Raw genomic sequence first — 25,886 nt, 5'->3', positions numbered from 1 at the left:
GATAATAAAAGGGAGAAGCAAAAGAATTATTTAGGTTAGTGAAAAATGGACGTTTGCTTATTGTAATCCAAACAAGATAAAAGTACTTTGTCTATGCTCTCTTCCCTATTGAAGTAAAAGAAAACAAGACAAAAAGAAAGGAAGAAAAAGAGAGCAAAAACAATGAACATGACACATGCTTATACTTACACAGTTACACTTATCATCATCATCATCATAACAAAGAAAGAAAAAAAAAAGACATTAAAGGAAAAACCCAATATATTCCTCGGATTAAGAAATTTGCTGAATAGTTCTAAAACCAAGAAAGAACATTTTGAGATCCACAGTAACATTTAGACTCATTAAAAATGTTGATGTGTAGGAAAAAGCAGCTCCATTATTCAAGGGTAAATTAGTCATTTTTACTACACAAAATCTTCTAGATTCATTGTTGAATAAAAAAAAAGTCAACAAATTCAGCTCCCAACCAAAACTATTTTTCATTTCTTGTTAAATAAATTAGTGTAACTACAGAAATTCAAAAAAAAAAAAAAAATAATACTAATGTAACTACAGAAATTCAAAGTAATTTTGTGACCGTTTTATATTATTAAGTACTAATTAAATGAATTTGTAATACAATTTTGTAATTGCCAATAAAGACTTGAATTTTCAAAATCTATTATATAAATTAGAAAAAGAATAGGAAAAAGAAATATTATATTATTATTTATTTTATTACTTTTTTACTAGGCTCATTCTCTCTTCTCTTTACAGTTCACAAGTCATCAAACAGTGTCAGTTTCATGTCAGATTAGATGATAGCATATAATGCAAAGCTCCCAATAGAGAGAGAAGTGTGCAGAAATACTGTTGGAGTTCAGTGAGAGAAAATGGGGTAAGAGGTATTCCTTGCAGCTGAGTGGTACTATCACAGCTGCTAACCACAACCCATTACCAGTTTTTCGTTGTTTTGGTGTTTTTGATCCAAATGGAGCAGAAAATATCGATTTTTTTGCAGTTTTAGCCGATACCCATTTGCTTAAAATCAATGCTTTGCTTTCACTTCAATGGTGGCTTTGCTTGCCTTTTTAACAAACCCATCACTGGATTCATTCATCGGGTAAGCTTTCGTTTCTCGTAATATGGAAAAAAAGTCGCCCCCTTTTCATTTATCAATAGTCCTATCTCCTATGCGTAATGCCTATCTTGTTGATTTGATTTGTAGCTTCACTTCTGATTGGAAATCAAACTTGGGTTGTTGTTCTTTCAATAAGATTTTGATCTTTTGGTTGATTGAAAAAATCACGGTTACTGTTTAGTAGAAAGTCATTTAATGAAAAGATTGTCCTTTTGCATCTTTGTGTGTTTTTTCTCTTTCCGGTGCGCATGTTTTCGATCCAATTCTGTATTAAAGCATTCAAAGTTTGTGTTCTTAACTGTGCATCTGTGGAGTAATGTAGATAATTTATTTTAAGTTTTGATTCTTTCGTTTGAGTCATGTTTTGGTTTGGTAATTTCAAAAGATAGAAAATAAATTAATGGAGTTACAGGTATGTTTGCCTCATCTTTGCAGTTTTAGTCCCAAGTTGTTTGTTTTTTCATTAATATTAATGTATTTAGCTGTTACATCCTTTGTTTATTAATTGTGTTTTATCACTAAGTAGTTTCTTATGATCTGATATCCTTTCCATTTTTCTGGATCAACAGGTCTCAATTTTGGGTACTTGAAGGCTCATTGAAATAAATAAAGGAGTAGCAATTACTACATTATTGGATCTGTTATATTGAACTGGTAATTAGAATATCCACTCTTTCCATTACATATTCTGATATGTTTCATAATTTAGATCTGCAGTGAAGTTTCTGACTTCATTTCTTTGAATGATTTATTGTTCAGGTTGAAGGAACTCTTATATACATGAGCAAAAAGTCTAGCTTTGCATATAATTTGGTGGCAAAAATCTGTTGAAGTTATATTCTGGCCTGGATCCAGTATCTTGGCCTTTTGTACAGGTACAAGGACCATCCTCATATAAGGTCAAGACCATATCTGTGGTTGGTCTTAGCTGGAGTCATGGGAACCTTATTACACTCAGAGTCCAGACGCTTATATTCTTGGTGGTGGGACAGCCACATTAGCCCCAAGAATTCTAAATGGCTTCAAGAAAACCTTACAGGTATGGAATTCTTTCCAAGAATTGGCCCTTTTTCACCATTTATTTTGTTTTGGTGAATTTTTTTACACAATATTTAAAGATGTCTGTAACATTAACACCGAATTGTCTTTTGCAGACATGGATGCCAAAGTCAAATCAATGATCAAGCTCATTGAAGAAGATGCAGATTCCTTTGCAAGGAGGGCAGAAATGTATTATAAGAAACGTCCAGAGCTTATGAAGCTGGTTGAAGAGTTTTATCGAGCTTATCGTGCATTAGCAGAGAGGTATGACCATGCAACTGTGGAGCTGCGCCATGCCCATCGAACCATGCAAGAAGCATTTCCCAACCAACTACCTTATGCTCTTGGTGATGAATCACAGTCAAACTCTTCCGCAGGTCCTGAGGTTGAACCCCATACACCAGAAATGCCACATCCAATTCGTGCTTTACTTGATCCAGATGACTTGCATAAAGATGCATTGGGACTCTCTTCAACCAACTTGTTTACATTGAAAAGCAATGGTGGAAATTTGGAAGATTCGGACTTGGGGATAAACAAAAGGGGTCTGAAACAGCTGCACGAGATGTTTAATTCAGGAGGAGCAGCAACAGAAAGCCCAAAGGTTGGAGACAAAAAGACGAAAAAGGGTCAAATGTTATCTGTAGCTGAAGAGAGTGGACAAAATTTTGATTGTGTTTCGCAGATATCAAATGGGAACCAGAAGCTGAAAAACCAGGTCCTATTTGAGTCTGAACGTGCATCAAAAGCTGAAACGGAGGTTCAAAGTTTAAAGAAAACATTGGCAAAGGTGCAAGCTGAAAAGGATACTCTCCTTTTTCAATATCAGCAAAATGTAGAGAAGTTATCTAATATGGATAGAGAACTTAAGCATGCACAACAAGATGCTGGCCTGCTAGATGAACGAGCAACCAAAGCTGAAATTGAAATAAATATATTGAAGGAATCCCTTTCAGAACTGGAAACTGAGAGAGATGCTGGTCTTCTTCAATTCAATCAGTGTTTAGAGAAGATATCTAGCCTGGAGGATCTGTTATCTCAAGCCCAAGAGGAAGGAAAGGGACAAAGTGAGCGAGCTCAAAGGGCAGAAGCTGAATGTCAGAATCTCAATCAAGAACTTTGTAGATTAGAGGCTGAGAAAGAAGCTGGGCTTGTTCAGTACAAATATTGTCTTGAGAAAATATCTATTTTGGAATCTAAACTGTCACTTGCTGAAGAAAATGCCAGATTACTTAATGAGCAAATTGAAAGAGCAGAAGCTGAAGTTGAAGCACTAAAGAAAGCTGTCGCTGGGCTGAATGAAGAGAAAGAAGCTGCAGCACTTCAGTACAAGCAGTGCATGGAGATAATTGCTATGATGGAAGCTGAAATTTCTCAAGCTCAAGCTAATGTAGAACGTCTGAATAATGAAATTCTGATGGGGGCTGCTAGACTAAAAAGTGCTGAAGAACAGTGTGTTCAGTTGGAGACATCGAATCAAACTCTGCAGTCAGAAGCAGATGATTTGTTGCAGAAAATATCTAGGAAAGATCAACAACTTACAGAAAAAAATGATGAATTGAATAAATTTCAGACCCTTATGCAAGAGGAACACTCAAAGTTTCTGCAAGTTGAAGCAACCCTCCAAGCTCTGCAGAAGTTGCATTCTGAATCTCAAGAGGACCAGAGAGCCTTGGCGTTGGATCTTAAGAATGGGCTCCAAATGTTGAATGATCTGGAGGTACGGAAACGTAGCATGGAAGACGAAATGGAACGAGTTAAAGAAGAAAACAGGAATCTCTCTGATCTCAACCTTTCAAGCAACTTATCACAGCAGAATCTACAAGAAGAAATATTTAGCTTGAAGGAGATGAAACAGAAACTTGAACAGGAGGTTGCACGAAAGGAGGACCAAAGTGACTCTCTCCAGCAGGAAATTGGGCATTTAAATGGGGAACTAAAGAGCTTGACAAGTAGATACCAAGTAATATTGAAGCAAGTGGATTCAGTTGGTTTAAATCCTGAAACCCTTGAGAGATCTGTGAAGGACTTGCAAGAAGAGAACTTGAAGCTGAATGAGATCTGCAAAAGAGACAGAGACGAGAAAGAAGCCCTTTATGAGAAGATGAGGGATATGGGTAAACTTTCAACAGAGAATGCTCATCTGCAAGGCTCCCTGTCTGGATTGAATCTTGAGTTGGAGGATTTAAGAGACAAGGTCATGAAATTGCAAGAATCCTCCAACTTTCTCCAGGGAGAAAAATCAACTCTGGTTGCTGAAAAAGCTGCTCTTCTGTCACAATTACAGATTGTCACTGAGAATATGCAGAGGCTCTCAGAGAAGAACACCTTGCTGGAGAATTCCCTCTCTGGTGCAAAACTGGAACTTGAAGAGTTAAGACTAAAATCGAAGAGCTTGGAAGAAATGTGCCAGATGCTCAACAATGAGAAGTCCAATCTTCTGAACGAAAGAAGCACCCTGGTGTCTCAATTGGAAAATGTTGAAAAGAGACTGGGAAAGCTGGAGAAGAGGTTTTCAAAATTAGAAGAGAAATATACTGACCTGGAGAAGGATAAAGAATCCACAGTGCATCAGGTGGAAGAACTCCGCAGTTCCCTTCTTGTAGAAAAGCAAGAACATTCAAGTTATATGCAGTCAACTGAGGCTCGATTGGCGGGTTTGCAGTATGATGTGCATATCTTACAGGAAGAAAGCAGATTGGGAAAGAAAGAATTTGAAGAAGAACTAGACAGAGCTGTAAATGCCCAGATCGAGATCTTCATCCTGCAGAAGTTTATTGAAGATTTGGAGGAAAAGAATTTTTGTCTGCTCCTTGAATGTCAGAAACATGTTGAGGCATCCAAGTTTTCTGATAAACTCATCTCAGAACTGGAGAGTGAAAACCTTGAGCAGCAGGTGGAAGCAGAGTTCCTGGTAAGTGAAATTGAAAAGTTGAAATTGGGGATTAAACTGGTGCTTAAGGCTCTCCAGATTGAGCCAGATCATGGAAATGACAAGAAATTTGATCAAGAGCACGTATCAGTGCGGTGTATTCTGGATAATATTCGCAACTTAAAAAGTTCTATTTCAAGAAGCGAGGACGAGGAGCAACGATTGTTGGTTGAAAACTCTGTGGTTTCAACATTTCTGCAGCAATTCAGAGACTCTGTTGTGGAGCTTGAATCGGAAAAACAGACCCTTGAGCAGGTGATTGGAGCTATAAGAGGTCAAAGTAACAAGTTGCAAAATGATAAGCAAGAGCTTCTAGATATGAATGCGAAGCTGAGGCTTGAAGTGAGCAAGAAAGAGCACCAGGAGGAAGTATTAAAGGTTGAATTAGGAACTCTGCATGTGAAGATGGAAAATCTTGAGGGAGCTTACTTCAGTTTACGGGAACAAAATTCCAAGGTTCTAGAAGAGAATAGATCTTTGCTTAAGAAACTTTTGGACCTTAAGGAGGAAAAGGACTTCCTTGCAGAGGAAAGTGATGTTATTCTTCACGAAGCAATATCTCTGAACATTCTCTCATTGGTTTTGGAGAGCTTTACAGTTGAAAAAGCCACAGAACTAAAAGAGCTTTCTGAGAATCTGAACTCACTCTGTAAGGTTAACAATGATATCAGGGAGGAAAGTAGAATGCTGAGGCAGAAATTGGAGAATAAAGAAGCAGAAAATGCACATTTAAGCGAGTCGGTTGAAATGCTGGGCAAGGAGTTTCATGAAGGAAGAGACTTGAATGATCAACTAAGCCTTCAACTTTTGACTGAAAAGGATTTCCTAGAACAGAAGACAGCAGAGCTCTCAGAAACAGAACAGAATCTAAAGGTTACTGAGGACCTGAATGTGAAATTATCCAAGACTGTTGAGGAACTGAAGATGGAATGTGAAGAGTTAAAATTCAACAGAGATATTCTTGCAGAAAAGATTCTTGAAGTAACTGAAGACAGTTGTAATCAGAAAAAGGAAATCGAGAACCTTCGTGGAGTGAATGAAACTTTAGAAGTTAAGATGGGAATGTTATGTAAAGAAATTGAAGAATGCAGGATCAAAGAAGAAAATTTAAGTTCAGAGTTGCAAGAGAAAAGCAATGATTTTGAACTTTGGGAAGCAGAGGCTGCATCCTTTTATTTTGATCTCCAGATTTCTGCTGTTCGTGAAGTTTTGCTTGAAAATAAGGTACATGAGCTTATTGAAGTTTGTGACAATCTTGAAAATGAAAGTTCTGCCAAAAGCTTGGAGATTGATCAAATTAAAAACAAAGTAAACTTCCTGGAAAGCCAAGTTGGATGTCTGGAGGCCAAGTTGACTGCATATGTTCCAGCCATAGCTTCTTTGAGGGAGAATGTAACATCTCTTGAGCACAGTGCTCAGCTCAAAACGAAGCTTCTAGCCGTAGGCAATCATGCACAAAAGGTAACAATATTTCCTCTCAAAACAATACAGAAAAATAGAATATTCTCTCATCTTGGGTTTGATCTGTTTTTCCTTTTATGGGCTTTGCTAATTATGTACATACATAGTAGTCTTCCATTTTGTACTGCTAAGTTATTGATGGTAAGCTTGTTTTTTATGCTGATATTTATTATGAATGCATCTCCAGGGTGTGAAAACAAATCATCTTTGTGAAGAGAGCTGTGAAGAGATCAAAGAAGACAAGACTGTTGAGATCCCGGATGGGCTTCTGGATCTGCAAGAAATGCAGGATTCTATTAAAGCAGTTGAGAGGGCAACGGTAGAAGAAATGGAAAAGCTTTCAACTGAAGCAGTTGAAAAGGCCATGGAAGAGGAAGTGGAAAGACTTGCCGTGCAGGACTCCCTGAACAACCACATCAGGGCAGCAGCGGAAAGTGAAGAAGCTGAGGAGCTAAGATTGAGTGGCGTAACGATGAAAGAGGAAGACAATACAAATGAAAAGACAAAGAGAAATAATGTGTCGTTTGGTAACAATGCCAAGAAATCTAAAGCCGAAAATGGGATATTGATGAAAGACATTCAGCTTGATCAAGTGTCAGATTCTTCATTGTACGGAAGAAGTAGGAGAAAGAATGGTGAGACTGATGAACAGATGCTTGAATTATGGGAAACTACAGAAAAAGACTGCAGCCAGGACAAACCTATTGCTCTAAACCTTGCATCTGAACCAAGTCAGGCTGTCACCAGACGCCGTTCATATAGAGAGCAAAAATTCAGAAATTCTACTTCCAAGGCACAGGTTGAGAAGGAGCTTGGCATTGACAAAATGGAGTTATCTTTTGACAGATTGCAAAACCAAGAAAATAACAGGGGAAAGATCTTGGAGAGACTTGTGTCTGATTCTCAGAAGTTAACAAATCTACAAAGAAGTGTCCAAGATTTGAAAAAGAAGATGGAGATAAACAAGAGAAGCAACAAAGTCAACTATGCAGAATTCGAAATGGTCCAAAGACAGTTACTGGAAGTTGAGGAGGCTGTTGTGCAGCTAGGTGATGTCAATGATCAACTGACAAGAGACGTGGAAGAAGAGAGTCCCTCATCTTTTGATGGGAAGAATTCAGTGGAGTCAGAAGAGGTTGGACATGTCCAGCGGAAGAGAGTAACTGAACAAGCACGAAAAGGAGCAGAAAAGATTGGACAGCTGCAGTTCGAGGTGCAAAACATCCAGTACATTTTGCTGAAACTAGAGGATGAACACAAGACCAAAGGGAAGACCAATAGATTTGCTGAAAGTAAAACTGGGGTTCTCCTAAGGGACTTCATTTACAGTAGTAAGAAAACTCGTCAACGGCGGAAGAAGGGTTGTTTTTGTGGCTGCTCAAGACCTTCAACTCGCGAAGACTGAGGTGACTTGTTAGAAGGAAAGCATATTTTTACAAGTTTTTTTTTTTTTGATTTTTTTCCTTCCTTTTGATTAGTTAATGAAGAAACCATATTTGTCAGCTTAGATTGTATCTGTATGAATTAGTCTCCTGATCTAATCAATAAGCTGCTTTGTCCAGAACATGAACACTAAAACTATCCTAATAACTATGAACATATCTATCTTAAATGTTAAACAAAATTTTGTTCTCTTTACTATTTTAATGGAAACTTTTTATGGGATGCACATCTTTGACTGACTTATGTTATGGACGTTACCGTTTGTATCAGAGGTTTTTATGAGGTTTAGTAATACTATTTAAAGTCGTTTTGAGTCCTAGGGTTTCTCTCTCTGAAGGAAATACGTTGGGTTTAGTCCCTTTTGAGAACGGGTTCACTGCTGTGTGGGTGGTTGACAATGGAGGTTACGAAGCCTGCTTTGGTTTAGGTGATTGGGAGTGCGATGGAGGTGTGCGGAAGGCCAGATACTAGTCGTTTGTGCGAGTGGGAGTGCAATTTGGTTTTGGTAAGTGGCTTGGTTTTTTTGGTTTGGTTGGAATTTGAATTTCTTTTTGGTCATGGTTTGGTTGGAATTTCATTACATTATGGTTGGATTTTAGTTTGTTTGGCTTGCTTGTGGGTGGCTTTATTTGTTTTGGAGTGACTTTGTTAGTGTTGATTTGCTATTGGAGTGGCGTTTTGTGGTTTTGGTTGTTTGTGTGGGTGAGTCTTGGCTTGTTTCTGGTTTGGTTTTGGTGGTAGTAGTGAGTTGATTCAGGTTGTTTTGGATTTGGCTCGACTTTGGTGGTGTTTGTCCTGGTTTGATTGGGAATCGAGTGGGGTTGGGATGTTGGGGTCTGGATGTTTTGGTTGGTGCTGGTTGTGTTGGTGTGTCGGGGTTTGGTGAATTCTGGGATGTGGGGTCGTGTGTTGATTGTTTTGGGGTCTAGTGCACTTAGAACTGTGGTTCGAAGCTGTACAGAGGGACGATTAGTGGTACAAATACTATCAGTAACCAGCTTACAGAACACTAATACAAAGTAGCAATTCTACCTACTCAACACTAGAGTGTAAGAGAGCTAGTACCCACGACCTTTTTGGCGTGGACTCCCACCGTTCTTCAACAGTGGCCTCTCCTACGCAAGTCAGGCAGGGGTAGCCATTTGATATTTAGAAGCAAAACTTTATTATGTAAGCTTTTAGATTCAATTTATGTAAATTACACAGCAATAAAGACCAATTAATGAATGAAAAACAATGTTTATGTTCAAATTATTGTGTCTAGACCAATTGCTAACAAGATTAACTTCTTAAAGTTATTCTTTTTTCAGTTCCATATGCGTACAATAGGTAGCACTCCAAGAAAATTCCAAGGCAAGGTTTATGAAACTTGGTGAATTACAAGTGACCAAGGGACCGTAAGTTTGCGTGCTCACTTGGGGGGCACTCACACCGTACAATGCATTAAACTAGTACATAGAACTTATGCAGAGAAATTTTAACGCTTAGAATAAACTACTAAACCTACCTCTAAGTTAGGTGCAGGCATTACTTCGGCTTGACATAAAGAAAAGTAAATCCAGATACTTACGTGTTAAGGCCATAAGAAGATTGCCAGAATTAAAGACTGCCTGGTCAGTCACACAATCCATGATAAAAAGCAACAGGGCCAAACAATAGTAATGTTAAAAAACAGATGGCCTATAGGCCAAAAGTACAAACATGAAGGTCCTGGGGCTGAAAATAAGTAACGTTCAAAAATTATAAGGCCACAGGCCATATAGAACATGAAAATATTGTCTATATTATACAACTATAATGCTAAAAACTAATAAACTAAATCTACATGTGTGCGGGGGCAGGTGGAGCAGAATCAAGAAGCTACGAGATCTGAATCCCCAAAGTGTGGGTCGACCATAGCCTCCATAGGCTGGTTGGCCACCTGGTCAAAGCTCTGGCCAGCCACCTCCTTAATAGGTGGACTGGCCATCTCCTCATCATAGTGCCCCGATAATGACCCCTCTGGATGGACGGTTATCTGACCCGCTTCCAACTTGCTCTCGAATAACGCTTTCCCTTGAGCCAATGTGCTCTCCAAGAAGGTCTCATCACCCATGTATGAAAGGTCACCATTAGAGTTGCGTAACTTGAACTCATAGATAAAATCTGAAGACAAGTTGACGTACTCATCCCTTATGGCTTGCTGGCCATCAAGGGCTGCTCTCAGCTTCTCCTCATACCCTGCGAGGTCAGCCTCCAACATGGAGATGGTAGCAGCTTGCGTGGTGTTCTCTTGGTTCCTAGTACCAAGCATGGTCTCCAAACCAGAAATCATACTCTGGTTTCGCAGACTAAGAGCCTCCATCTCAGATATAGTCTGGTCCTTTGCTAGGAGGGCAACCTCTAAGGTCTTCGCCTACTCCTAAAGAGTGCTTGAGGACCCCCGGGAGTTGTCACATGAAACACTCATCTTCATCAATGCCTAAAAGCAAAATAAGGTCTAAATTAGTGTCAAAGCACAACACTAGCAGGCAAGCCCTTTCCCAAAGTTGTTATGGCTGGCTAGCTCCTAAAAGGCACATCACTAGTCGGCCAACCCCATGCAACATCACTATGGTTGGCACCCCTGCTCGAAGGTCATTCCCTCCTAGCCGAAGGATTATCAATCATGGGTTGCCCAGCTGGTGCAAGCCCTAGAGGAGGAGGAAGAGGAAAAGATGATCCAGTAGCATCTTTACCGCGGGTGGTCTGAGCCACCTTGGCCCTCAGACGACCCGAAGGCTCATCAAAAGGTCCATCAACAAGACCTTTCAATCTGGAAGACATATCTGTTAAAAGAAAGTAGCAAAGTCAGAATGAAGGTCACAAATCTTCAATGCATGACAAGAATATAAAAGATGGTGCAATAAACTATCAAATACCATCATCCTCAGAAGAGGAACCATCCGAATCCTTAACAACCGTCTTTCCCTTACCTCTAGATGTAGGCAAGGGGCAAGTAGGTCCCGTAGAGCTTTGGCCCCTAAGCCTAATCTGAAGAGAAATGTCACCATATAAGCTCCCGCGGGCCAAGCGCCGGCGGAGGGCCCTGTCTCTCCTCTCTAGATTCTGAGCTATTCGAGATAGAGGCACGTCATCATCCATGTCAGGGACTTGTCCATCACTAGGACAAACTCCCTCTACAGCTAGGGCTCCATCTACACCAACTAGTGGGCCTTGGGCTCCTCCAACTCTAGAAGCAGGAGGGTACATGCCGTACTTCTGAAAGTTGGCCACACTGGCTAATCTGGTTATGTTTTTCTTCTCCACAGGAAGAGATAGGATGTGATTCGCCCTATCCCTCATCTGTAATGTAGGGATGGAGTGCTTCTGAAACGGCACCCGCTAGAACTGGTAATGTCTAGTCTTCTGAATGTCCCAAGCAACGAAGTAGTTCTGGCCGTACCCACCTACTTTGGACATGGGTATGTTGTTGATGTCACCCAACCACTGGTAGCCAACTTGGCTAAAGTAGAAGTACCCAGTCTTGTTCTGCTTCAAAGCAGACTTCGGATCAAAATAATATCCAATCTCATAAGGAGTGGGCTGAGGCCAGCCTAGCTCCTTATACAAAACAAACATTGCTAAAAGGTACTTGATACTTTTTGGGGTTATTTGTGTTGGACACATGCCAAAATAAGCAGCGATGTCTCTGAAGTAAGGGTAGAGCGGCAACACTGCCCCTGCTCTATATTAAGCTCCGACCGTGCCATCCAACCGAGGGCAAGCCGATGCGCCCTCTGATCTCTAATGGGTATCTCACAATGAACACCCCTTACTAGCCCGCTAGCAAGTATCCTGCTAAAAGTATCAGCAGAGAGGACATATGCGGGAGAGATCCATCTGTCTCCCTGTGAGCTAGCATCCAAAATTTGAGGCTCAGAAGACTAAATCAAGACATAATCCAAGCCTAACACCGAAGGCTGATCGACCCTGTTCAAAGGCTTCCCATCGTCATCATAACTTCCCAAAGGGCAGTTGGAGAGGACGATACAAGTTTTGTATCTCCTCTTCCTTACTGGCCCAACCTCCTCAACCTCAAACTCAGTATCAGGACTCTCAGCCCCCTGATCAACCTCAGGCACCTCTGCCTGGTCAACCTCTGGATCTACATCAACACGGGGCTGAGTAGCCTCCTCTACAACTCTGACTCAGCCCCTTGTTGCCACCCTGGTGATGTGGGGATTACATGGCGGGGCTCTACAACATGTTTATTTCGTTCTGGCCATGACTGTTGGTCCTGGATCACACAAGATAGCAGGGGGACCTATGCAACTGTCACCTCCCCAATTCAATACTCAGAATCACCTGCATAGAAGAAACAAGAGAAGGTGAGGAACCTGACAAAGCTACAAACACAGTTCTAGTCAACTGTACCTAAGGGTACCTTCCAGGTAAATCACAATGTACAAGACTAATTATCAGCAAAGTATCGTCTTAAGTACATTTACTTAGACAAATAGTGAGTCCTAAGTTGTGCACTCGACTACAATGGACTCATTACCAAGACTCATGGAGAGTTCCCAAGGAGAATCATGCATAAGACTACAGTTGTATATGCCTCCAAAGCGGTCACAAGACCCTAGCCGAGGTCAACAGAGGACAAAAAATTAGCTGCCCGCTTGGAACCTTGGCCTTGGCCAGCTAGGGTTCCTAAGCCTTAGAGGCCAGTCAGGTCCCATGACTCAGCCTACGGCCGGCAAGGAACCTCACTTCTAGGCATAGAAACAGCCAGCCTATAAGGTACCACCCTTGGCCGATCGAACCCCATGGTAGCCACTCTTGGCCGACCAGGTCTTGAACAAGACCTCCTTGGCCGGCTAGAAGGTGTACAAGATCCGAGCATGTGTTTTTTCAAGAACTCAATCACGTTCTTCGTGCTCTTCGTGTTCTTTGTGACTCAAAGAGCTAAGAATCATAACGAATGTCAAAATTGGATCTTTTTCATCTAAAAACTACACATTACAAATCCTAAGACTACCAAGCGGATCAAAATACAGAAAGGATTACACTCTAACGTGGGAATCAAAAGACATTGAAAGCAAAGAAAAAAGGTTCATGCATTCATAGAAAAATTAACTAAATCAAATGAATAGCGGGAATAGAAAGCTTACCCACAACAAGAAATCGTTGATGAAGAAGATGGGAAGCTTGAGTCGTCAAAATAGCACAAAAATCCTAAGAAATTGATGCTATGTGGGTTTGGCCCTCTAGAGAGAAGGAGGAGCTTCTTCAAAAGTTACTTTCTAGTGAGGGAGTGAAATGTGAAAAGTGAAGAAGAGTTTCCCCTAAAAAACTTAAATAGTTTATGTGGGACCATTTCTTCACTTGCCACACATATTCAACAAAGAGACATGTAAAAGGAGTTAGTTTACTACAACAAATGAGATCAGACAGTCAAGAGCAGATAATTCAAAGGCTAAAAACGCAGCAACTTCTACGCATTGCTCAACTAAAGCTATAATGAAGGAAATAGAACCAAATATATTTTTCATAAATTTTTTCTTAACACATGATTTTCAAGAGAATGACTATATTAGTGTCCAACACATTCAATCAAGTGTCAATCTTGCAAACTTATTCACAAAATGATTACCAACATTAATATTCAAAAACATGGTAACAAGATCAGAATGCGTCGATTAAAATATCTTTAGGAATGCCAAAATGAGGGGTAGTAAATGCAGATTGCACTCTTTTTTCCTTGATTTATATTTTTTGTCCCACTAGATTTTTCGAAAAGATTTCTAATGAGGCAATTATTATGGATATCCAAAGAAAAGTGTTATAAATACTATATTTGGATGTCCAAATCACCAAGTCAAATATCTTAGCTAATTCTTGATTGTATGTACCATTATTACATTGATTTAGTTTCTTAATCTTTTTGGTCATATTTTGTATAAATATGAGTTTACCTCATTGAAATAATTGAGTTGGAAATTCTATTCACTTTTTCTTTCTATCTTTATCTTCTTCTTCTCTATTTTATATTAAAGGTTTTTTCATTTTTTCATTTTAAAGTAGTTTTTTTTTTTTTTTTTTTTTTTTTTTTGTATTTTTACGAAAATTTACATAGCAACCTAAATCGCTATCCAAATTCACATAACAACTCACATATAAACTACCGAAACAACTACTAAAGCAACCCAAAACGTAAATTAAAAAAAATTAAAAAATAGTATATAAAATAATTCACCTCTATATTATTCATAATACTTTTATAACACACATCAATATAAAGTTCATTTTTGTAACATTTAACTTTATCTTAAAGAAAACATTTGACTTTTTTATTAGATACCATTAATTTTCCCCCTATCTATGTAAGATATATACTCCAAAGTAGTTTTAAGTTTTAAGTTCAAAAGCCACGTATTTTTTTTTTCTATTAAAAATTCCCCATGCATGTCACCTTCATATAAAAAAAATGCAAATAAAATTTATCAGAACAAATTTCCTAAAATTTATATACATAATACTTTAAACAACGCAAACGGTGTAATTTCACATGCATGCAAACTCACAAAAGCATAATTTTAAACATTCAGCTTAGTAATTTTGTGGCGAGAGATACATGGTGTTGGAATCTTGAGTCTTCTGGGCACTACTCAGTCAAAAGTGCGTATAAGAAGCTTCAATCGGACAGAGGTAATTGGTTGTTCTTGGACGAGGAGAATAGTTGGAAAAAGCTATGGCAGCTTGCTGTTCCACCTAAGGTTCGCCATTTCTTGTGGCGTGCTTGCTCTGGTTGTCTTCCAACCAAGCTTCAGCTTCAAACTAAACATGTCAACGTTGATCTTCTGTGTCCATTTTGCAGCAGGGATCAGGAATCAATTTTTCATGTGCTGCTGGGTTGTAGTTTTGCGCGCTCCTGCTGGTTTTTTTCTGGTGTGGTAGTCCCTGCTGCTGGTGCAGATGACAGCTTTGCCTGCTGGTTTTTCGGGCTGCTGGCAGGTAATCAAGAGGAGTGTATGTTGGATGCGGCTATGATCAGTTGGAGTATTTGGACAACTCGAAATGAGTTGATTTGGCAGAATAAAAGTCGAAATGCTAAGGAAGTAGTGAAGTCGGCTAGGCTAGTCCTTGATCAATGGAAAGTTGTTAATTTCGAGTCACCCAATGCTTATTTTGCTACGGGTGCTGCTCTTGGAAACAAATTGTGGCGAAAACCAGATCAATCAACAATCAAGGTAAATGTCGATGGAGCTATATTCGAAGATCAGCAGAAGTTTGGCTTCGGGTACATTGCTAGGGACTGTTTTGGTGCTCTTATTGAAGCTGTTTCAGGAAGTAGGACAGGCTATGTTCTCCCTGAGATCGCCGAGATAATTGGTATCAAGGAGGCGCTAAGCTGGATTAAGAACAAAGGATGGGGTAAGGTGGTCGTTGAATCAGATTCTTTAGTTGCCGTCCAAGCTATCCAAAGCTCTATTCATATGCCATCTCAATTTGGTTTATTGGTGGAGGATTGTCGTTTAATTTTGAGTTCTTTAAATAATGTTCAAGTCTCTTTTGTTAATCGTTCTGCAAATAAGGCTGCCCATAGTATTGCTAGGGGGTCTTGTTTTTCGTCAGATCGAATCTATTTGGAGTCTACTGCTCCCTCTTCTTTGCGTAATATTGTAATTGCGGATGCTATTTGATTATCAATGATATAAATTTTATTCAAAAAAAAAAAAAAGTAGTTTTTTTTTTTTTTTTTTTTTTTTTTTGTATTTTTACAGAAATTTACATAGCAACCTAAATCACTATCCAAATTCACATAACAACTCACATAGAAATTACTGGAACAACTACTGAAACAACCCAAACCGTAAATTAAAAAAAATTAAAAAATAGTATATAAAATAATTCACCTCTATATTATTCATAATACTTTTATAACACACATCAATATAAAGTTCATTTTTGTAACATTTAACTTTATCTTAAAGAAAACATTTGACTTTTTTATTAGATACCATTAATTTTCCCCCTATCTATGTAAGATATATACTCCAAAGTAGTTTTAAGTTTTAAGTTCAAAAGCCACGTATTTTTTTTTTCTATTAAAAATTCCCCATGCATGTCACCTTCATATAAAAAAAATGCAAATAAAATTTATCAGAACAAATTTCCTAAAATTTATATACATAATACTTTAAACAACGCAAACGGTGTAATTTCACATGCATGCAAACTCACAAAAGCATAATTTAAGTTGGAACATTCTTATTAAATATACGTTTCAACTTGTTCTAGTGAAAATTCACTTAAAAAAAAAAACAAAACTTGCTCTAGTTAAAAAAATATTTTATAAAATTTCTATTATTTAAGCACATCCAGTTAAATTAGGCTGGGGCGGCTTTTCTATTGGATTTTATATATCTTACCTAATATATAAAATGCTTATCTAACCTTTTTTCTTGTGTACTTAACAGTTTATTTTGTATTTAACAGAATATTCCCAAAAATGTTAACTTTAACACACCATTTCATTCACGAGTGAAGCAATTCCAAAGATTATACAGACCAAGACAATCATTCGGAAGAAGGTACCGATTCGCACAAGCACCCATTCATTCACAATAACTTTCAGATCAACTTGGTTTAATTTTTTATATATATATGTATATAAGAAAATCGAAAGGAGAGATCGAAAGGAATTTTTTGTTATATATATATTTTTTGTTATATATAGATATACATATTATGTATTAGGAAAGTTATACATAAAGAGAAAACTAGAGATTTAAGAGGAAGAAGATGAGTCGTTGTGAAAAAGATGAATAATCGAAAAAAATGTGGTCAGATATATGATCGATCATCATTGGTCAAATTGTCTTCTAAGCACTTTAATTTGAGTTCTTTGGTTTCGGTTATGGTGAGTTTGAGCCTGAATTTCCTGGGCTGGTTTTTTCGAGTTTGAGTGCTTTAGGCAGAAACTTTTTCTTGGTTTTGAACTAAGAAATACACAAGTTTTTCTGGGTATTATTTTTCTAGGTGTTTTTCGGTTAGAACAGGAAAGGTAAATAAGGAAAACACTGTATAACAAAAGAAGATAAGTAAAAAATCATAAAACCATAGAAACCCTATAATCGTGAGTTTCTTTGCCTTTCCTCAACATTCCATTTGCTCCAATCCTCAAATACAGCACGACATATGACACTCCCCAACCAGTTTTGTTCTTTACTTGAAAAATAATACTCAAAAAAGAGATGTTAATGATTTTGTACATTCAGTTCGCACACTAGGGATCAATGAACAATACTTTTGTTAAAAGAAGAAAAAAAGACTAGAAAAGAATAAAGAAACCCTAACTCTAGAAACACTAGCAGTCATTTAAGTTTAGAAGAGAGAAGAAAGAAGTTTTGAAGTTAACTCAAAAAAAAAAGAAGTTTTGAAGTTTGAATATTGGGAGAGGAGAATAGGTGCAACTGAGACTTGTTTCTTACCTTGCATATAATTATCTTTTATCTTAGGGTTTTGTTTTATATTTGGGCCATGAATGTTAATGAATAAGTTAATGGGCCTCATTCTTGGAAGAAAGGTTTGACAATTAGGCCTTTTGAAGGGATTGATTGCCCATTGGGCTTTTATATCAGCCAACTTTAAGGAGGTAGTTAAACTCAAAATCTTAGGAATAAAGGTTGAAGGTTTTGATGGAATTGGTTGTCGAGCTCTTTCTTACGTAAAGAGTTTAGTTTCATACAAACAAGGAATGAGAAATGAAGTAGGAGAAGACGCCTTTAATTAGAGTTTGTTTATTTTTCTTAATTTGATTATTACTATACAAAATTTTATATGATTTAATTTAATCATTTTAAATGATACTATTATTAAATTTCCATATTTGTAACAATATACTTTTAAATTTATTAATCTTTAATTTAAAATGATAGAATTAAACAATACGAAGGCCACAATCAACAATATCAATCCAATAATTAGACATAAAAAAATGATAAGTAGTTATGAATCAATAGTACAGACATAAAGCTTAACTCTTATTGATACAAAAATAAATTATTTATTTTAATACTCAATTAAACATAAAATATTTTTTATTTTATTTCCTAAATTTAATTATAATTATATATTTACTTTATTATAGGAAAATAAAGTAAAAATTATAATTTTTGAATCTGATATCGACACTTGGAAAGATACTTTAAATATAACCATTTTGAAAATAAAGTAATACACGTGTTACTAAAACATATGACCGTTTTGAATATAAAGATTATCTATATCAATAGATAATTACATCTACAACAAAAATAGAAGAATTACCAAAAAATTAAGATAAAAATGAGCAAGCTGAGTACAAAATAGTCAATTTTAATGACTTATACACCTACATGTCTTCTAAAGAAGAAATTGGTAACTTAGTTCTAATTCTCTAATAATATTTTCCTTCTATGCAAATTTATTATCAAATCTTAAATATTTAAGCATTAAATATGTAAATATATTAGCAGTCGCAATACAACTCAAGCAACCAAAAAATGTAACAATAACATATGGAATAAAAAGAATCCAAGAAATATATCTAATTGATATGAGGTAAGAAACAAACTTATTAAATTAAATTTCTACTTTTCTTAAAATTTTAATTTCCTAAATTAAATTAAATTATATAAATATATCAAATATTTCTAATTTTTAGTTTCAAGGCAATATATTTAACTATGTGGGGTTGTTTTCTTAATGATGAAGTACAAAAAGTATCTAATATGATCGATAAAAAACTAATCATACTTGCAACAAATATATTGTAAAATCATTTAAATATCATTATTACAATCCACTATATTTTAAAATATATATAAAATATCTTTATATATTAAAAGTGCCTATCTAACGGCAATTCTTGGTTTAACGATTCTTGGTTTAACGATTCTTTTTTTATTTAGCCTTACACGATTAACTTAACAGACTGTTAACGTTAAACGTTAACAAATAAATAAACCCAATAATTAAACCCAAAAAATTAAACAATCTTTTTTTAAATTAAAAAAATATCTTACCCACATATCTCTCTAACAACCATTTTTAAAATTTTTTTACACGGCTAAATATTTTCTTACATATTATTTTTGGATTTATTGTTATTATTATAACCTTATTATTATTGTTTCCAATATGTTTTTACTGGACATAAAAGTTTAATTTAAATTTATTATTCAAATCTCTCTAAATTAAATATTATATATTTTTGATTCATTTATTTCCTTCCGAACTCATAATATAATACTTAATATAAAACATAGCATACGTGCATCGCACGTAACAATATACTAGTATATTTATACATGTATACCATTAGTTTTTAAAGATAATAATTTCTTCATTTAATTTATTAAAAATCAAAAAGAAGATATGACGTGCCTTGCACGTAGTTGCCGCCTAGTATATAATTAATAAATAATTTAATTTTAAAATATAATTAATCTTAATTAAAGTTTTATAAGGAAATAAATGATTAGGTTACTTTCAGGTTACAAGTTATTTATAATTTATTTTTATTTAATTTCCAAATTAATCACAACCATTTAATAGTAATCCAATGGCTTAAAAAATGTAACCATGATGATTACAATAAAAATGTAACCATTGAAACCTCTTCCATTTCTATATAGTTATATATATATGAGAATTCTAGGATGGGGCTGCTCGTTTTGCCCCTATTCTATAAGGAAATAAATTGACCAAATCACAAACTTAGAAAAATAAAATAGAATGTACATAAATTTTATAAAACCAAAATAGGAGATTATGTCATTATTTAATTGATTATTGATTTTTTTTTCTGCAAAGTATTTATTTAGATGCTTTATAACTGATCAGTCCAAATCTTCTTCTCCTTATAATTGATCACCAAACACATATATATATATATAGTGAATATTTAAATATGTTGAATAGCTAAAACACTTTTTTAAATAAAATTAAAAAAAAAAAACTGACTGAAACAAAATTTTTTGTTATAAATAGCTCTATGTTTCCCTCACTCAAAACACAATAATTATATGTAAATCTCTCTATATCTATAACATAAATTACATATGAATCTTTGTACATTAATTTACTATATATGTCAAGAACAAATTCTTATTACTCTTCTTTTTTTTTTTCTCTCCTTATCACCATTAACATTGCTTAATAGCTCTTTGTTTTATTAAATCAGGTTTATGGTAATAATAAATATTTTGGACTTGTACTCATAGTTACTGTTGGAAATTATTTTACCAGGATCTTAGATCTACTCACAAGTATGTTTATTAACATCCTAAATATGAACTTTCTAAAACGATAAAATAAGCACATATAAAGTTAAGAAAACCTTACATTGATGCAGCGGAATAAATGTCTCCTTCCACTGAGATCTCTAACCCTTGATTCCTTTCTGTAGCAGAGTATAATCAAGATCTGAGCCCGAAAGTCCTTCTTCTTCAAGTTTTGATCCTTTACAGTCTTCCAATCTATGATTGAGTTACTGCTTGCTGTGTGTGGGCACTTACTCTTTCACTAGGGTCACGAAAAAGATGAAGGGAAAAGAGAGAGAGGTATTTCGGCCAAGGATAGAAAGTGGGGAAGGCTCAGTTTTTCTGAAGAGAGAAATTTCTGTCAGAAAGCTAATGAAAGCATGTGTTGTGACTGAGCCATCACTTTCTATTTATAGGCAACTACTAGGTTTAGGTTTAGAATTATTTGGCATTAAAATAATGAAAATAATAATTTGGAAAAGCCTTTTAAGTGGCCGGCCATATGGTGTTAATGGGCCTCACTTAATTTTGCAATTTTATCAAATTTTATCTCTATTTTCTCAAAAACGCCAATTTTCCAATTCTAACCTTTTAAATGCCAAAACTAATTATTTAATAACTAAAATAGATTTTTAAATAATATTGTCATTTAATTTAATTATTAATTAGACATATAAAGTCCATTAATAAATAAATAAACCTAGAAAACTCTTTTCCTTACAATTTCACCCCTAATTAGTGAAAATTCATAAAATTAGACATAGTCTAACTTTAGAATTATAATTGATCAATCACGAATCAATTAATGAGTCTTACAAGCAGAATGTTCTCAACTAGAATGGGGACCATGGATCTATATGCTGAGCTTCCAATAAGTGAACCAAATTTACCAAGTAAATTCCTACTTATTAATTCTTCGTTGAATCCACTCTTAGAACTTAGAATTGCACTCTCAGACTTATATAGAGCATATTGTATGTTTCACGATACCAATATACTATCTCATTTAACCATTGTTATAATCTTATTGTGATTTAAAGATCCTCTATATAGATGATTTACATCGAGATGGGATTTCTTTACCGTTCTCACCCCTCAATGTATTTTGCCCCTTAAAACACTTAGCTACCTGTAAATGGTGTTTAGTGATCTAATAATTAGTCAGTTAAACAAGAGCTCATCCATTTACTTCTATTTGCTAAGCTCGAAGGGAATCATCACTTAACTTCTATACACCAGTAGAAGCTATAGATTCCATATTTATGTTCAACACTCCCACTCAATCATACTATCATGTTCCCAAAATATACGTATCACCCTGACCGAAAAGTAGGCTTAACTAATAAATCAAAGAACATGAATAGCACTCCTGAGTTGAGCCCAAGCATATCAGGATTTAGATTCTTTTTAATCTTAAGATCAACTACTGATATTGACTTGGAAAGATATGTATAACGGTAAGTTTGTAATATCTTAACTTAGTTGCAATATCGGTCCAGTCCAATGTATACTCCATACATTCGAAACTAGTATACTTTACTAATGTCCTGGAAAGAACATAACACTTACTCCAAGTGTAAGTACACATCATCGTTGATTATCACATTAGTGTAAATCCAATAACACTGATGAAACAGGGACCAAAACTTTTGATTCATATGATCACAATCACATTCCACTGTGTTGACGATACTGTAATTGTGAATAAACATATGATCTGGATTTAACTGATTTTGTGTGTATGAATGTAATAAACATATTAAACATGTTAAACATATTAAACCATTAGCATGTAAAATTCATGCAAACATCAATCACTTCAAATTTCTTATATTGATAACTAATCAGATTGTAAAGAGTTTTATTTAGGGCATAAAACCTAACAGTTACTTGATTAAAAAATAAAAAGTCAATACAAACTATTTGACTTTATAACTTAAAAATTATTTTTTAAAACTAATAGAGGTCGTTTAGCAAAATTTTTTTAAAAATTAGAAAATAAAAAATTTTCAATTTTCAAAAAAAAAAAAAATTGTCTAACATATTATAGTTTACATTTTTGCTCACATATTCGATCTTAGACCCGAAACCAAACCCGAACCCGGACCCAAATAGGTTCATGTCATGGTATGGTCTTCAAATATTAATTTTTTTAGAAAGAAAAAATCTAAAAATAGTTTTAAAAAATTTGTGTCAAACACTATTAAATTATATAAAAAAATTAAACTAATTTTTTTTTTAAAATAATATTTTAAATTAAAAATTAATATTTTTTCTTTATAAATTATTAATATTATTTTATTTTTTAAAATAAATATATCATTAAATATTATTATAATGCGTAAAGTTTTAATTGTATACAATCAGTCTTATCGTAAGAGTATACACCTTATATCATAATAACCACACGATCTAAAATCAATGGTTAAAAAAAGTACCCTACCGGTAGGGAACTTTTACTAGGTCCTACCATAGTCTTGCACTATATATATAAATATATATATATATTTATATAATAGAATTTTTGGTTTATTAAAAATTATTGGGTGATTTTTTTTTAAAAAAAAATTACAAATTATTAGATGTTGGCACGGGTCAGCGTAGTTAGTTAAACCTAAATATAATTAATCACCTAAAGTGTTGCAATCAATAATAAATTTGTTTATATGGTTTATTTTTTTATTAAAAATTATTTTTAAATTTTGATATTTAGAATTAGTTAAATTTTAAATATTATTTTAAATTAAATTTGAATGTTTTGATAGTTTAACCAGATGAGCATTTTCATTAATTCCGAAGATAAATTTAGGACGAATAATATATTTTTTTTAATTACTATTACAAAGTATAATAGTAATTTTTGTTTTTATTTAAATCACTATTATACTTTCAAATTTCAATGATTATCACTACACTGAATATTATTAATTTTAAAATTATGATATTAAAAAAAAACTATAAAATAAAATAAAATGTACATACGTGACTTGTCACGTAACATCTATCTAGTATATATATAAATAGGAGATATGAGACGGTAATATAGTACTTTAAAATCTCTTTAATTAACATTATTTGTTATTTCTTAATTCTCTCATTTTTTTATTATTTTTAATTAGCTTCGTAAATATTAATTGATTTAAAATATATATTTTATTTTATTTTTTCCAAAATTCTCTTATTTTTGTATTCTATTTTTTCAAAAAATAATAACTCTTTTTTATTTATTTTTTTTTTTTTAGTTTTTGGCTTTTTTTTTTCATCACGTGAGTGATGTGTTTTTCTGTGTTTTTTTTTTTTTTTAAATATTAAGATATTTGAAAAATTAATATTTTTTAAAAATTTAATAATGGGTATGAGGTGTTCAAAATAATTTGATTATAGAGAATATTATAAAAGAGAATATGATTATAGAGAAATGTGTAAACTGTGTTTGACTGTGTAAGATAATATGTAATCATATTCCCATTAATTGAATTATATTGTTTGGTTAAGTATAGAAATCTTATAAATTATTTTAAAAAATTAAAATTAAAATATTTTTTATTGTATCTATATAATGTTAATTATACATAAAAATAAAATAATTATTCATAAATATATTTATTATAATTAGAAAATATTTAATTTTATTGTATTTTTTATTAATTAAAATGAATATTTTTATATATCACTATGTTATTTATTTTTGTTCGCTATGTTATTTATATACATCATTCTCATAAAATGTATGTATAATGCATATATATATGTTATTGCTAATAACATAAAAATAACTCAGCTATAAAAAGAAAACCGATCTTACAGACTAAATATATATATATATATATCGTAATATTTTGTTTATAATAAATCATTATATTAATGGTATTTAAATTTATTTATTAATTGATCAAAATGTTATCTAAATTAATACAATGGAAGAGAATAATTAATCTCACGCTTTTTTAGGAGCTATTTGGAATAAGTTAATGCTAGTAAGAGAATGGTAATGTGAAACATTACCTTGTTTGTTTGGAGGGTTTAGCCTTGGAATGTTATTTCCATAATAATATAACTACACTTGAGGAGGGTAATGTTCATACCTTAAAAAAAGGTAGGATTGAATTATTACCCTCCATTATATTAATTTGAATAATATTTTTGAATTAATAAATAAATTTAAATACCAATAATATTATCATTTATTATAAATAAAATATTACGATATATATATTTAGTCCGTGAGATCAGTCTTTTTAACTGAGTTATTTTATATTATTAGCAATAACATATATATATATTTATTATACATAAATTTTATGCGGATGGTGTACATAAATGACATAGCGAACAAAAATAAATAACATAGTGATAAAATATATAGAAATGTTCATTTTAATTAAGGGTAAATACCATTTTGGACCCTGTGTTTTGTAAAAGTTACCAATTAGATCCTCTGTTTTGTTAAATGACAAAATGGACCTTGTATTTTCTAAAATAGTACAAATAGGACTCTGAGCTTAATTTTTGACAACTTTTTTTTTCAATATAACCAACTTGAAAATACAAACAGATACAGAAAATGTAAACAGTTTTGTCATAACACCTTTAGACCGGATAATTATTAAATTTTGTTTTGACAAAAAAACAGTTCAGGGTCTTATTTTTACCATTCTAGAAAATACAGGGTCCATTTTGTCATTTAACAAAATAGAGAGTCCAATCAGTAACTTTTGCAAAACACATGGTCCAAAATTGTATTTACCTTTTAATTAATAAAAAATACAATAAAATTTAATGTTTACTAATTAATAAATATATTTCTTTAATAAATAATTATTTTATTTTTATATGTAATTAAAATTAAATAGATAATAAAAAATATTTTTATTTTAATTTTTCAAAATAATATATAAGATTCCTGTACTCAACCAAATAGTGTAATTTAATTAACAGGAATATGATTACATATTACCCTACACAACTACACAGTTTACACATTTCCCTATAATCATATTCTCCTTCATAATATTCCCTATAATCAAATTATTTTGAACACCTCACACCAAACGAGAATGTATCAGCATTACCCCCTAATGGCATGTTTACTAATCAGGATTGGGAGTGATAGGTATGGTAATCACTCCTTTTCATTTGTTTACTTTATTTAACGGTTGGAATACTCTAAGGGAAAGGCATAAAATTAGGAGAAAAGAATGGGAGAAGTTTTCCTCCCAATTTCTTCAGGTATAAACCATTACGGGTAATGCTACTTTTTAGTTTTTTATTTATTTTTTATTATTAAAAACAAAAAGACACTTTTGCCACCAAATATTATATACCCTATTATATATATTATATTATATTAAGGGTAATATGGTCAACTTAAAGCATTCCGATTACCTTTCCTTATTGATGTAAACAAAATAAAGTGATTCCGATTCCGTTTCCGGACAGTTTAGTAAACAACATGTTAAAATAATTATTTTTATTTCATAACATTTTATTCCCTTTCATTTCTCCCATTAATTTATTCCGATAACGATTACGCTTTAGTAAACGTGCCATAAAGGGTATTTATCTTACTAAGGGAATGATATTTCAAGATTAAACCCTCCAAACAAACAAGGTAATG

The 25,886-nt window shown here is 33.7% G+C and overlaps 1 protein-coding gene across 1 annotated transcript; it reads left to right on the top strand.

Moving 5' to 3' along the window:
* Positions 1 to 707: 707 nt before the first annotated feature.
* On the top strand, positions 708 to 8,181 carry LOC115722078 (protein NETWORKED 1A). Its single transcript, XM_030651197.2, has 5 exons — positions 708 to 1,105; positions 1,693 to 1,777; positions 1,883 to 2,162; positions 2,278 to 6,557; positions 6,745 to 8,181. Exons 3-5 carry the CDS (start codon positions 2,060 to 2,062, stop codon positions 7,960 to 7,962), a joined length of 5,601 nt encoding a protein of 1,866 aa, XP_030507057.2. The 5' UTR covers positions 708 to 1,105; positions 1,693 to 1,777; positions 1,883 to 2,059; the 3' UTR covers positions 7,963 to 8,181.
* Positions 8,182 to 25,886: the final 17,705 nt, after the last annotated feature.

This window comes from Cannabis sativa, chromosome 9, assembly GCF_029168945.1.
Source record: "Cannabis sativa cultivar Pink pepper isolate KNU-18-1 chromosome 9, ASM2916894v1, whole genome shotgun sequence".
In the NCBI taxonomy this organism is placed as follows: domain Eukaryota; kingdom Viridiplantae; phylum Streptophyta; class Magnoliopsida; order Rosales; family Cannabaceae; genus Cannabis; species Cannabis sativa.
The sequence above is the reverse complement of the archived record's forward strand: the minus strand, read 5'-3'. Positions and strand labels throughout refer to the sequence as shown.

Excerpts from the sequence above, each read along its gene's own strand:
- LOC115722078 (XM_030651197.2), top strand. The coding sequence starts at position 2,060 with ATGGGAACCTTATTACACTCAGAGTCCAGACGCTTATATTCTTGGTGG. Across the intron at positions 2,163-2,277 it reads GCTTCAAGAAAACCTTACAG|ACATGGATGCCAAAGTCAAA; the intron begins GTATGGAATTCT and ends TGTCTTTTGCAG. Across the intron at positions 6,558-6,744 it reads TAGGCAATCATGCACAAAAG|GGTGTGAAAACAAATCATCT; the intron begins GTAACAATATTT and ends ATGCATCTCCAG.